The sequence below is a fragment of the Pyxicephalus adspersus genome, chromosome 1 (genome assembly GCF_032062135.1).
Source record: "Pyxicephalus adspersus chromosome 1, UCB_Pads_2.0, whole genome shotgun sequence".
Lineage (NCBI taxonomy): Eukaryota > Metazoa > Chordata > Amphibia > Anura > Pyxicephalidae > Pyxicephalus > Pyxicephalus adspersus.
Genome location: NC_092858.1, coordinates 127,389,911 through 127,402,288, shown reverse-complemented (window position 1 = coordinate 127,402,288; position 12,378 = coordinate 127,389,911). Strand labels below are relative to the sequence as shown.

At 35.5% G+C, this 12,378-nt stretch overlaps 1 protein-coding gene across 1 annotated transcript in view; it reads right to left on the bottom strand.

Annotated features, from left to right (window-relative positions):
• Positions 1-12,378, bottom strand: part of LOC140341270 (amine oxidase [flavin-containing]-like) — a 41,861-nt gene continuing 29,483 nt past the window's right edge. Inside the window, exons 7-15 of the mRNA XM_072426874.1 lie at positions 12,065-12,214; positions 10,974-11,133; positions 9,937-10,033; positions 6,668-6,721; positions 5,778-5,835; positions 4,097-4,194; positions 3,532-3,643; positions 2,446-2,508; positions 1-1,657 (exon numbers count right to left, since the gene is read on the bottom strand). Coding sequence (XP_072282975.1) covers positions 1,502-1,657; positions 2,446-2,508; positions 3,532-3,643; positions 4,097-4,194; positions 5,778-5,835; positions 6,668-6,721; positions 9,937-10,033; positions 10,974-11,133; positions 12,065-12,214 — 948 coding nt within the window. The 3' untranslated portion in view covers positions 1-1,501. The remainder of the gene's footprint in view (positions 1,658-2,445; positions 2,509-3,531; positions 3,644-4,096; positions 4,195-5,777; positions 5,836-6,667; positions 6,722-9,936; positions 10,034-10,973; positions 11,134-12,064; positions 12,215-12,378) is intronic.

Genomic DNA, 12,378 nt, shown 5'->3' with positions numbered 1-12,378 from the left:
ATATTCATAAAGAAGGAAAAAACATACTTCCCAGATTCTTTTTTTTCGAGGGTGGATAATTTTGTGATATACAGAAAAGTTGGTTCAATCAAAATTCATAATAAATTAACAACAGTGTAGGCCAACATGAGTTGCCCATAATGTGGGACAAGCAGGATTTTTAAGACTGCTCAAATGAATAAAGGTTTTCTTAAAAGCCCAACTGAATTCTATGTATGTAAATATTTTTGCTTAGAAATGTATTAAATTTTTGCTCTCGACAATGCTACTTCCTGCGTATGTATTTGAGTCCCACATTCTTTCCACAAGGGTCCTCACAAAGACTTGCTATTTAGTGCACTAGGCATAACCCTGGTACCTGTTTGTCTAGACAATCATATTCACACATCTTACACAACCAATAGAACGAAAAGATGGGGTAAATGGAAGCTGTTAGCACCTTGCCTGTCTCACTGCATATCCAATTGTTACTGTGACTGTGACAAACCTAACCATCCTTTTTTTAAATGCCTAAACTGAAAGTCCTACCAATGAGTAAATACCACCAATAGCTGTATATTTTATTTTAATTTACATTTTTTTGATCTGAAAACCCAAATGGGGTCCCAGACACACTGGGGCTTATTTAATAAAGCTCTCCAAGACTCCAAGAGAAAATTGAGTATCATTGGTGAACCTAAGTATTTGTGGCATGAATTCTTTAAAATATTTTGCTGCTTTTCTGCAAATGTTTTCAATCCTGCACTAAATCCATTCCAGGTTTACTGGATCACCCAAGTTCCCCCATGATATTCTATCTTCTCCAGTCTTGGAAGCTTTGATAAATCAAGCCCACTCTATCAACTAGAACCCAGCCTCTCATGTTTATGTCCAGCCACCTCTCTCTCACTATCTAAAAAAATTATTTTGTCCAGTGACTTGACAAATAGGTAGAGCTTTTTTTTAAGGGTCAGGGCTTAACTCCCAAGTTACACAAGTCAAGCCAAATAAATATGGCAGCACTATCTCTTGTTACATGTAGGATTTCCCATTTTAAAACTTTAAAGCAAACCTGCCACCTTTTTAAAGTACAACCTATACATTATCTAGATAACACATTAAGAGGTATAATGATCGTTTATGTATCCTGAGGTAATATATACTTTGTAATTGAAAGTTAACTATTTAGTAATTCACTTATTTTTTCTAATATAATAAGGTAGCTAAGGTAGTTTTTAAGAATTCACTAAACTCTTTCACCAAGTTCAACTTATAAAAACTGTATTAAAAATAAGAAACAAAAAAATCTATTATAAAATACCCAATAGCCGACTACAATAAATATTCTGTTTAGTAAATTATATATATTATATTTTTAAAACTTAAACATCACAGTCATATAACACCAGGGGTGTTTTAAATATAAAATAACACTTTACATTCACACAATACCATCTTAATGAGGAAATATTTCACAAAGTTGAAGGTGAGTGTATAATGAAATATGGATAGTTAAACAATGTTAATTCCTAATAAGAAGGCCCTTTCTATAAAACATAAGACCTAATGCAGCTGTTGATGAGAGCAAAGATGTAAATCCAAGAAGCTTTAGTAAGCCTGGCACTGATGGTAGATTCCTTTCCCAAAAAGTAGTTGTTATTGGAAGGGCCGGGATATCCTAAAATAAATCACAAAATATACTATTATACAATTTTTTTATTTAATAATATTTGTACTGTACAATGGAAAATTGTAACAACGGAAAAAACTGGAAACGGACAAAGACTGGATAGTGAAGGATAAGCAGCAACAACTTCATCTCTTTGTATCTCTCATCTCTCCTCTTGTCAGCATGGTAATTGTTAGTAAATAATATTTGCAGTTCAGCTGATACCTTCTGCTGTTTCTCCCTTTTCAAACTTCAAATATGCAGTTGATTACAAGTGGCATACATGCATATATTGGTGATTTTTTATCTTCCTGGAGAATTATTGCTTAAGAGACAAGAAACTAACCTGTCTGTTTGCATTCCTTATCCTAATGTACACTGATCTGCATATGCACAGCCCCCTGTATGATGCTAAGAATCCTGGCATTGCGCTGGATGCCAGGAATTAATTCCTGTGCACATGCATTAGAGATGCATCACTCCAGTTTGGCCATTCAAGATGGCTGAAGATCCAAATACCTGAAAGAGGGCTGAGTAAAGATGCTGGCACCCATAACAGAGTGAGATATGCATAACATTTTTGATCTTGTTTAAAAGACCTGCCAGCTCTCCCCAATTTGTAATGATTAAATGAAACCCTACATTGTAAATACCAGAGCAATGCATCTTTAAACTATTAAAAGTATTTTAGTGACTTTAGTTACTCACTGACTTTTAGTGACCTTAGTGGCACAGCAATATACAACCCACTGTACTGAACTAAAATAAATAACACAGAAAACATTTATTGTTCTTACCAAAGACTGTGGTTCTGGCATCCATATATCACGTTCTGGAATTTTGCCCAAATTATATAGGATCTGAAATATGACAGCAAAAAAAGCTTTTAAAACGACATACAACAAATCTAATAAAAGCATTGTTTTACATCTGCTGTAGTGATTTTTTCACATATTTATTTATAGGAAAATCTGTATTTTTACAGATATATATATATATATATATATACAGTGATACCTCAGCTAACTAGTGGCCCTGTTTTTGAATTTTTCAGCTAATGATTTTTTTTTGCACTATTTTTGGGACTGAGCTAACAAATGTGGACTCAGCTAACAAATGTAAAAAAAAGCAGGAGGGGCTTCCAGAGTAGAACAGAGAAAAACTCTTCTCATACCAGTGTCAATACAATGCACACTGTGTGTGGCTCGGAATTTGAGAGGTAGGTGTGATTTATACCAAATATTCTTTACATATGAAGAGGACTTCCTTGCTGCTTGTGTGCAGGACAGAGGCTTGATAGGGAGGAGGGGGGCGGTTTGCATGACTTGCAGAAAAATTCTTTTGCTAAACACAGCTGAGGTTAAGGACTGAGCTCTTCTGCAGCCTTTTGTAACCCTTTAATGACCAAGACAAACTCAGTTGCTCCTTTATGAATATCAAAGCACAGTTTGCTCCAGAAGTTATTGAATAGCTAGACTTCATGGTTTTCTTTTTTTTTTTCTTTTGCTTTGTTTGTTATTAACTCACAGTGAGGATGTTTACAGTAACTCACACCATCCTGCCTAATAATAAGTTGAGACAAACATCTGTCCTAATTGTCCTAATATTTATCTTTAAATTGTGGGCAGCACCCAGAATTAATTAAATGATTTTCTATAGAAACCCATGGGAAATCACATTTTGGTTAACAAAGATTTTGGCTAACAAATGTGATTCCGCAACAAATGATCTTTGTTAGCCGAGGTATCACTGTATATATAAAGTATAGGTTGACATTTATTTACCAAATGCAAATTTATACTGCCAAAGTAACTATAAAAAATCACATTTTCTAAACTAACAACATTGGCTTAAAAATACTTTTATATTATGATATTACTTGCCTCTCTGACAGCTCTCTCTCCAGCTTGTATTGCACCCTCAAGATATCCACTCCATTCTGTAGCAGTCTCTGTGCCAGCAAAGTAGATGTGACCAAAGGGTTGCCGTAGTACACTATAAAATGGGTTGTCATTATTCAAAATGCTCAAGGGTCAAGGGTGAACATCGTCAAAACAAAAGCACAACCTTGAAGCAGCTGTTATATATGCTAAAGAATTAAGTAAAACAATCACAAAAAAAAAATTTAATAAAGTGCTCCAATGTAATAAAAGTTTGTGTTTCTAATAGCAGAACTGTTTAAATTTTTATATATAACCTTGACACATATTTATCTCAGTTTCTAAATTTAGGACCCTTACCAGGAGTAAGTGGGAGCTGTGCTGAATCTATACTTCCGTCTAAAACACATTTGTTAAGAGACGGGCTAACTATACACAGTTCTGTTTTTTACTTCTTGTACAGGTGTATGACCATTGGAAGCACTGAAATAAGCATACATAAGGAACAATAATTTGTTTTTATATTCTTTGTAATATTTGAATAATCCTATATAATAGTATATCGTACCGTCCATACTGGGTCAGGATTCCTGGTGGAAAGTAAGCTGTGTAACAACCCCCTGAATACTGCTCCTCACACCAGTTTTTTTCTTCATAATGCAAAGGCTGGTGAAATATTCACAGGGTATATAAAAATTTTACAGTTAGCAAACAACAAATACAAACACCTAGATTGTGCTAAAAAATCAACCATTCAAAGATAAGAATGATCTCAAACACTCCTTTACTTTTATTCGCTAAAGCTTGCAGAGATTTCCTGGGAAATTGGTAGAGTTGCTCAGATAACCACAGAGGAGAGGGGGTACTCATACCCTAGTCTTGATATTTTACATGTCACCTAGCATCAGTAAACGTCTTTACTGTAAGCCCTGGGTGTCAAGGATTTATCAAGATGCTTAATCAATCTGCCCAAGAAGAATGTTGTAGGGAATAGTAATCATGGCACTGCATGAGTTACATCTTTTAAGAGTTCAGGTGTGCGTAGGATTTAGAACCCTCACTACTTCCTACCACTCCCTATCTCCCCTCCTATTGTGTGAGACTTCCCCAACCTCCTAGATTGTAAGCTCTTCTGGGCAGGGTCCTCTCCTCCTCCTGTGTCACTGTCTGTACCTGTCTGTCATTTGCAATGTAATGTACAGCGCTCCGTAATATGTTGGTGCTATATAAATCCTATTTATTAATAATATTAATGATAATTATTATTATTAGTACAGAAGAGAACCTGTGATATCAAGTGATGACAAAGGACTGCAGAAAAAAAAAGTATGTGTAATAAACGTATAAAGAATACATTCTGGGGTTATTGCTCTTTAAATATATGGGGTAAACAGACCAATTAGCTATACATACTGGATCCCTGACTATGAAGAGAATGAGGCTCAAAGGTAAATGTCTCTTGGCCCGATGTGTTTCACCATGTGGCTTCTTTGGGGGATCAAATTTAGGATGGGATCCACGATATTCATGTATGTTGTGGAATCTGCTACTAAGACTTACTGATGTGAAGAAGGCAGCTATCCTCCATATAAATCCCTATCTTCTATAATAAAATGTTTGTTTGCTCCCATCTCCACATCAGTAAGTCTTAGTAGCAGATTTGACACCATAATTCTTTTTGAATATTGTGGATTCTATCCTATATTCTCTCTTAATAAGGACATCTGTTCATAATAAAATGTAATCTCTTTTTGGTCAAAAAGTGTTAACGTTCTCAATTGATCCCCTGAAGAAGCCGCACAGCGAAAAGTGTCGAGACAAGAAACGTTTAACTTTGACCCTTATTAAAAATATAGTCAAGCATCCTATAAGTATAGCTAATTTGTCTGTTCACCCCATGAATTTATGTTGGGAAAGACCACTCGTTATTTTCACTAAAATTCACTACAATATAAGTATTTATTGCCAAAAAAAACAGATTTATCTCTGCTTTCTTTATGATTACATGTTACATAATTGGAGTGGCAAAAATTATTACATATCAGGAAGGATTGCTACTCCTACCCCTATATACATTCTTTAAATATTTAGTCACATTTCAGATTTTTAGGAGAAACAACTTTTTTTAAATCCTTTAGCAGTTAAAATGGTAAGAGGCAGACTGGTAAAGGACTGTAGAGAGCCACTGTTTTATAAAAGTAAACATATTTATGAATATATAATTATTTAAATGAAGAATAATAACTTACATGTAGAGCTTCTTCTGAATCCAGAACTCTCGCATACAGCTCACAGATTTTTCTCTTTCTACAGAGAGATTTGATGTATTTTGTTAGCAACAGAATTCAACAGATGCTTGCTGTATATAATGTATTCAAATGTTTTAGGTAAATAAACACTTCTATTTTGGCCTAAATTCCATTTCTTGTCTATCAAATTCAATACATAGCATACTACACTAGATAACTTTAAAAACTCAGAGGCATCTGAAATTGCATGTAGTTTATACAAAAACCCATGGGGATGGTAAATTCTGGATAAATTCTCGATTACTGTGAGTTACTATTACAATAGTACCATTATAATAAACTAGTGTTAACATACTATTATTAAAAAATTGGTAGAGGCACAATATATATACAGTATGACAAGGTACAAATCCACTTATAGTCATATAAATGTACCCGTACTACTGAATTTGTAACATGTTATTTTATTACAAACAACAAACAATGACATCTAATTGCCATGGGTTACCCATTTTACATGGCTGGAATTGATAAATGTGGAAACATTAAGAGAACAAAACATGCAGATTTTCCCTATGTTAGCTCATTACATATGCTAAAAGTACAGTAAACTCCTAACTTCTTTGGCATGTGAACAATAGGATCTCTTGCTTGGGGTCTTCTAAATTAGTGTCAGCCCACCATGTTAGGTGTTTCACAAAACGTCTAATTGGACTGCTACCATGACTTTACTAGTACAATGCTGATGCCAGATGACATTGTTATGAGAGGGGGGTTGGAAAGGGGGTTGTTTTTTCTTTTTAACATTTGTATGTAAAATTCAAAACCATCTAAATAAAATGACAGTATATTTCTGTAATTGCTATTTGCTACATAAAAGCAATAATTACCTTTCATCCTTTGATAGATTTGCCAATTTCCTTGATTTGCGTGCAAGAATAAATCTAGTAACAAATAAACAAATAATAATATTTTTTTTTTTTTTTAATTTTACAAACCACAACACTATTAGGCACTGATTTATGTGTGAAGTGAAGAGAAAAGATCTGTCAGTTCTAGCAACGTATTCTACAAATGCAAAGAAACTAACCAGTTCTGTTTTGCACTGATTGGGGAGTAAGTTTAGCAGCAGAAGTCAGTGATTTAACTATCTCCTTAATAAATTAGCCTTATTAAAGATGGCTTCCAAACTCCAATACTCCCCTATGGACCTCTACAACCATTTTGGAGGCTGTGGAAATGAGACTCAGACCCTAAACATGGCCCCATCCACCATTAAGGGAGTATAGGGCCTGTAGTGGACAGAAAATGCTACCTTCTGTTCCCCTTCTCTTATCCAGACCAGATAGGTTTTATGCCTTGCTTTGGGCTGATCTGGTTTCAAGAACAGGGGAGACTAAAGTTATTTTTTAAATTTTTCTTAATAAACAAAATAAAAAATCAACACATATAAATCATAAATAAATAACTACAACAACATGTGCAGCTTTAAGGCATTTCAAGAATGCTATTTAAATGATTTGTGTTAAATCATTGCAATGGGCCTGATTTATTAAGGTTATCCAAGGCTGGAGAGGATACACTTTCATCGGTGAACCTGGGTAATCAGCAAACCTAGGATGGATTTCCTAAGTCATTTGCTATTTGCAAATGTTTTCAGTCCTGGACAAGATACATTCTAGGTTTGCTGGATCACTGAGTTTCACTGATGAAAGTGTATCTTCTCATGCCTTGGAGAGTATATTTTTATTATTTTAATTTATAGTATTTTTGTGAACATTTTAGTGAAAATAAACTCCACAGATTTGTTTATCATTAGTGACAAGGCAATGATAAGCCACAGTGGCCGAAAAGAGGCACCAAAGCTAGCTCCCACAGAATCTTCTCATTATTTACATACAAAAGTGCCTTGTTAAATGACAGTTTTGTAAGTAAGAATATCCATACATTGGTAGGTTAGCAGTCCAAATTGGTTAATTTAGGTTCCCGTGTGTTTGCAGGAAACATTTCCTGCACTCAATAACTGCCCATTTGGTTAAAGAAGTTAATGGAAAATCCAACAACAAGCGTACAAGGTCTGTCCATAATGATTTTTACCAACTGAGCATAGTTTGAGTAGGTCTGGCATTGCATTAACATGCTACATAAATTCAGGATGTAAGCATTTATTTGTTAATCGTTATATAATAAAAAAGCCCAGTAAAATGGCATATAGGATGCTAATGAACATGTAATGATAAGAACAAATTCGTTTATTGGTAATGTAGCTAGATCAAGGCAATTTTAACATATTTTGAAAATTGTTATGGTACATTCATAGCAACATGAATGACTTAACATTAAATATTAATTCCACCCAACATCTAAATTCAGTGTTGGATAGAATCCAGTATTAAACACTGAAATTTTATGTGCCTTCAGAGCCCCAGGAATATGAACATCTGTCTGGTTGTCCCACATAGCTTCCCATTATAGCCATTACCATTACCATGATTAAATAAGGTAATTATTCTATGCTCCGTTAATTTTCTACCCATTCTCTCATGAGAGTTTAGGAAACTAAGATTGTCCACTCTCCAATGTACAATATTAAAGTGGAAATATAACCTAACAAGCCTAAATCTCCCCTTACAACTCTTCAACCTATTCCTGGTAAACTAAATTATAAAATAGTAGGAAAATACTTGTGCCCAGACTATGCACATTATACTATTTACAAGAAGAAAATTAACTCCAGGTCCAAAATGTTTATTTAAATTTTATAAGTCTACTTGAATGCGGGCCATGAAACCAGTCACCATGAACAAGGAGAAAGAGCAGCAGTCAATGTTCTTTATTATAGGAAGCTCATGCACAAAGGTAAATTTCCAAGCTGTACTGCAGCCTAAATCTGGAAGGAATTCACAAAGCATAACACAGCTGAAGCAGAAGGCCTCTTGTATTTAGACAATATTTGGTCATCCTATAGTTCATGTTTCGGTAAAGTGCTTTATGGCAAGCCCCACTGACCCTTCTAGATGCATGTGCTTTTAAGTCAGTCTTTTACAGATTCTTAGGTCTGATCTGGCTTTTTTGAGATCTGGCTAAACATCATGACCATGGGGTCCAAAAAACCTACTTCTACAGCAAAATCAAATATTATACTTCCTGTAATACAGTAGTTTGCCAGGGCAAAATGTAGGAAATCTAGGGTGCTTACAAGTTTGTCTGAACAAATAAGTTTTGTGACCTAGTAGAATTTAGCTACTACTAAACCACAAAGCTTCAAGGCACAACCCTTTTGTAAAACAACATTACTATGGTTTCCAAATGTTTAATATTGTTGGAAATCAAACCGTTGCTATGTTTAGTCCACTTTATTATACTGTGGTATATTACTGGGGGTTGCTCATGGTAACGGGTGTGTACAGGGCAGATCAGAGGCAGCAGACTCAAAAAGTGCAAAATAACAGCAGTTTTTATTTGTGTAGGCAAGTGTTACAGCAAACTCTCCAGCACTTCACAACACAACTATAAACAGTAGCCTGGCTGGGCATCTGGCTACCTCACTTTGGTGCCCTCTCTTACTAACACACTCCAAATCAACCCTGTTTCACTCACAGTTCAAGTCTGGTTTGCCCGCTGACATTCCTGGCTCTCTGTCCCCTCTCATGTGGCCTGGAACCCACTCTGGCTCCCTTTTCCTGCCTGGAACCCTGTGGCTGCCTTCTCAGCCTGGAACCTTCTGGCTGCCTTTCAGCCTGGAACCCTCTGACTGCCTTCATAACCTGGAACCCTCTAGCTGCTTTCTCAGCCTGGAACCCTCTGGCTGCCTTCTCAGCCTGGAACCCTCAGGCTGCCTTCTCTGTCTGGAACCTTCTGGCTGCCTTCTAAGCACACTCCAGCCTGCAACACAGTGGCTGATCCTCCTCTCTCTTTTGCATCTGAGGGCAGGTGCACATTTACCGAGTCAGAATTGGGTTGGGCCAAGAAACCCAACCTTTTCACTGTATTGGCCGGCTCCAGGGCCCTAAAGAACCAAGTTTCTTTCTAGAAAACCTATCCAAACATCCTCACTTTCATTTCCCTGGAGCCTTTATTGCACTTTCCTGCCCCTTTTAGTGACACTTTGTCACAATACATAGCTTCTACAAAAAAAAAACAATAACACAATATATACCCCATTATAGCAGGTACCGAGCCATCTGGTTTGGTGTCATCAAGTGTCAGTCCAATTGGTGCTTCTTCATCTTCAATGATCATACTTCCACAAAAGTCTTAGGAGAAAAAGATAATCATAAAAAATTAATTTATGATCAGTGCAAACTAATCCAGCCTAATTTAATAAATAGTATTTTAAACATATAAACCAAATAGTTATAAATGTTATCAATACATGTACTAAGTTTAATGACTGCTTTTACAATACTATGTACATTTACTTCTCCATTCTATCCATTTTTCCAATAAATGAATAGATGACATCTCTTTATAATCTTTCCTTCTGCTTTCCCTTATATCTTTAAAGACCTTAACATGCCTATCTTGCAAATGACCCTTGCAAAAAGGGTCTGATTTTTGCCAGGGAGGGGGGCTACACACTCTTTACCTATTCCTTTTGTAGGAATGCAAGATTCAGTAGGACCTTTTATGGTCCCTATGTCCCATCCAGAAAGGTCTCATGACTATTGAAGGGCCTGTTTTTTTTCTCTCACCCTTCTGAGAGAATCTGGCTAGCTGACTATGGCAGCTGCTACAGTCTGCTGGTAAAATTGGCTGACCTGATATGACAGTTACAGCATATGGCTTTGTCCTATATCATTTCAGCCTGATTGGTAAACGTTTGGGTTGATTTTGACAAAGACCCAAGCCCGAACACCAGCATTACATTATAGTCAATAAATTAGCACTAATGCTGCTGCAGTGCCTACAGCAAGCTATAACAATGTCTTTCTGTTTAAATGAGTCAATATTACAAAACTTAAGAATCAAATTAAGGGCTCAAGCAATCAATATTACCAACACAGAACATACAGCATAATATAATTTACCTGATATGAAACTCTGTAAATTGTTCCAAAATAATAAAGCACACAAGTAAATGATAACCCACTGAAAAGATTAAATGTATAGTGTAATTTGTTTTAGGTAAAAACTGTACAAGGGAATTGGTTAATATTTGCTTTTGTCAAATATTTTCATTGTCAGAAGAAATACCTTTCTTTCTCCAGAAGGCTTCCTTGTAATAAACCATACATTTTATTACTGAACCCATAGGAACACGACTGATGAGCTGATTTCTTAGTGGTGGTAATTCAGGATTAAAATGAATTTTCAAACAGAGAGTTGGTGGAATGGCACTAATAACATATTTGGCCTAAAAAAAAAGAAACAAATTATATGCAAAATTGACATGGTGTTTTATAGGTGGCATAAAGTCCAAACAGATAAAAGAGTATGAAATAAGGACAATAAATAGTAAAAAGATTTCTAAAAAGTTTAGTTGTGCTTTGTCTATGCATGGAAAAAAACAGTCCTTTGTTGCTAGGTTAAACCGGACCTAAACTCAAAATTTTTACTTTAAATAAAAGGGTAGTCAACCCTTTTATATAAAGTAAAAATTATTTACGTGCAACGCCCAAAAAAAATAATAAAAGGGGCATCACTGCCCCTTTCTGTCTTGATTGGCATGGCAAATGGGTGCACAGAGCCTCACAGCATGCGTGACGTATGTATCCCGGGGAGGCTCTCTAGAAAAAAATGAATGTGCAGTGAGATTGGCACATTCCCTCTCCCACCCCCCATCTAGATCAAGTGACATATGAAAAAGAACCAGGAAGAGAACAGAAGAAGATGCTGGCACCCTGCTGGTCCAATCGAAAAAACCTCTGGATGGATCAATTAATCTGTGGGATTAAAGGTAAATTAATTTTTTTTTTATTTTTACTTCCACTTTACGCCAACAGGAATGGAGAAAGACTTCCCTAACATAGGGCAAAGGACAACCTTTCCTCCATGTAATGGTGTTGGGACAAACACCAAGCACAAGTACTGTCAAATGTAGTGAACCTCATATTCCTCTATACTTGCAAGTACCAGGTATTTTTTTTTTGTCTATGAATTTTTGCATGCTCATGGACTAGTATGGGTATACTAAAACCTGCTTGATGAAAACAAAAGTTTATTGACACACATCCTTAAAGATATTACCTGCATTTCTGTGTGGTTTACATTTTTTATTGTGCAGTGTTTGAAAAAAAAAAAAATTTTATTCTGAACATTTAATTTCCTCCTGCTAAAATGCTTACCTCATAAACTTCATGATTTAATGTTTCCACTACAATATTTTCAGCAGTCTGGTCAATGCGCACTACAGGCCTTTGTAATTTTACCCGACCTTGTAAATGCTCTGCCATCTTTTCACTAATCTGGTTAGCTCCACCAACAAATTTTCTTTCCTGAAATTGGCATGTATAAAAGAAATATCAACTAGTGTAATCAATTTCCAGATTGTTGACTTTCATTGTGTCAACACAAATAAAAATACATATTTTACCTTATTATAAGAATAACAAAAAATACAAATTACACTACATTTTAATACATTCTACAGCCATGTTAT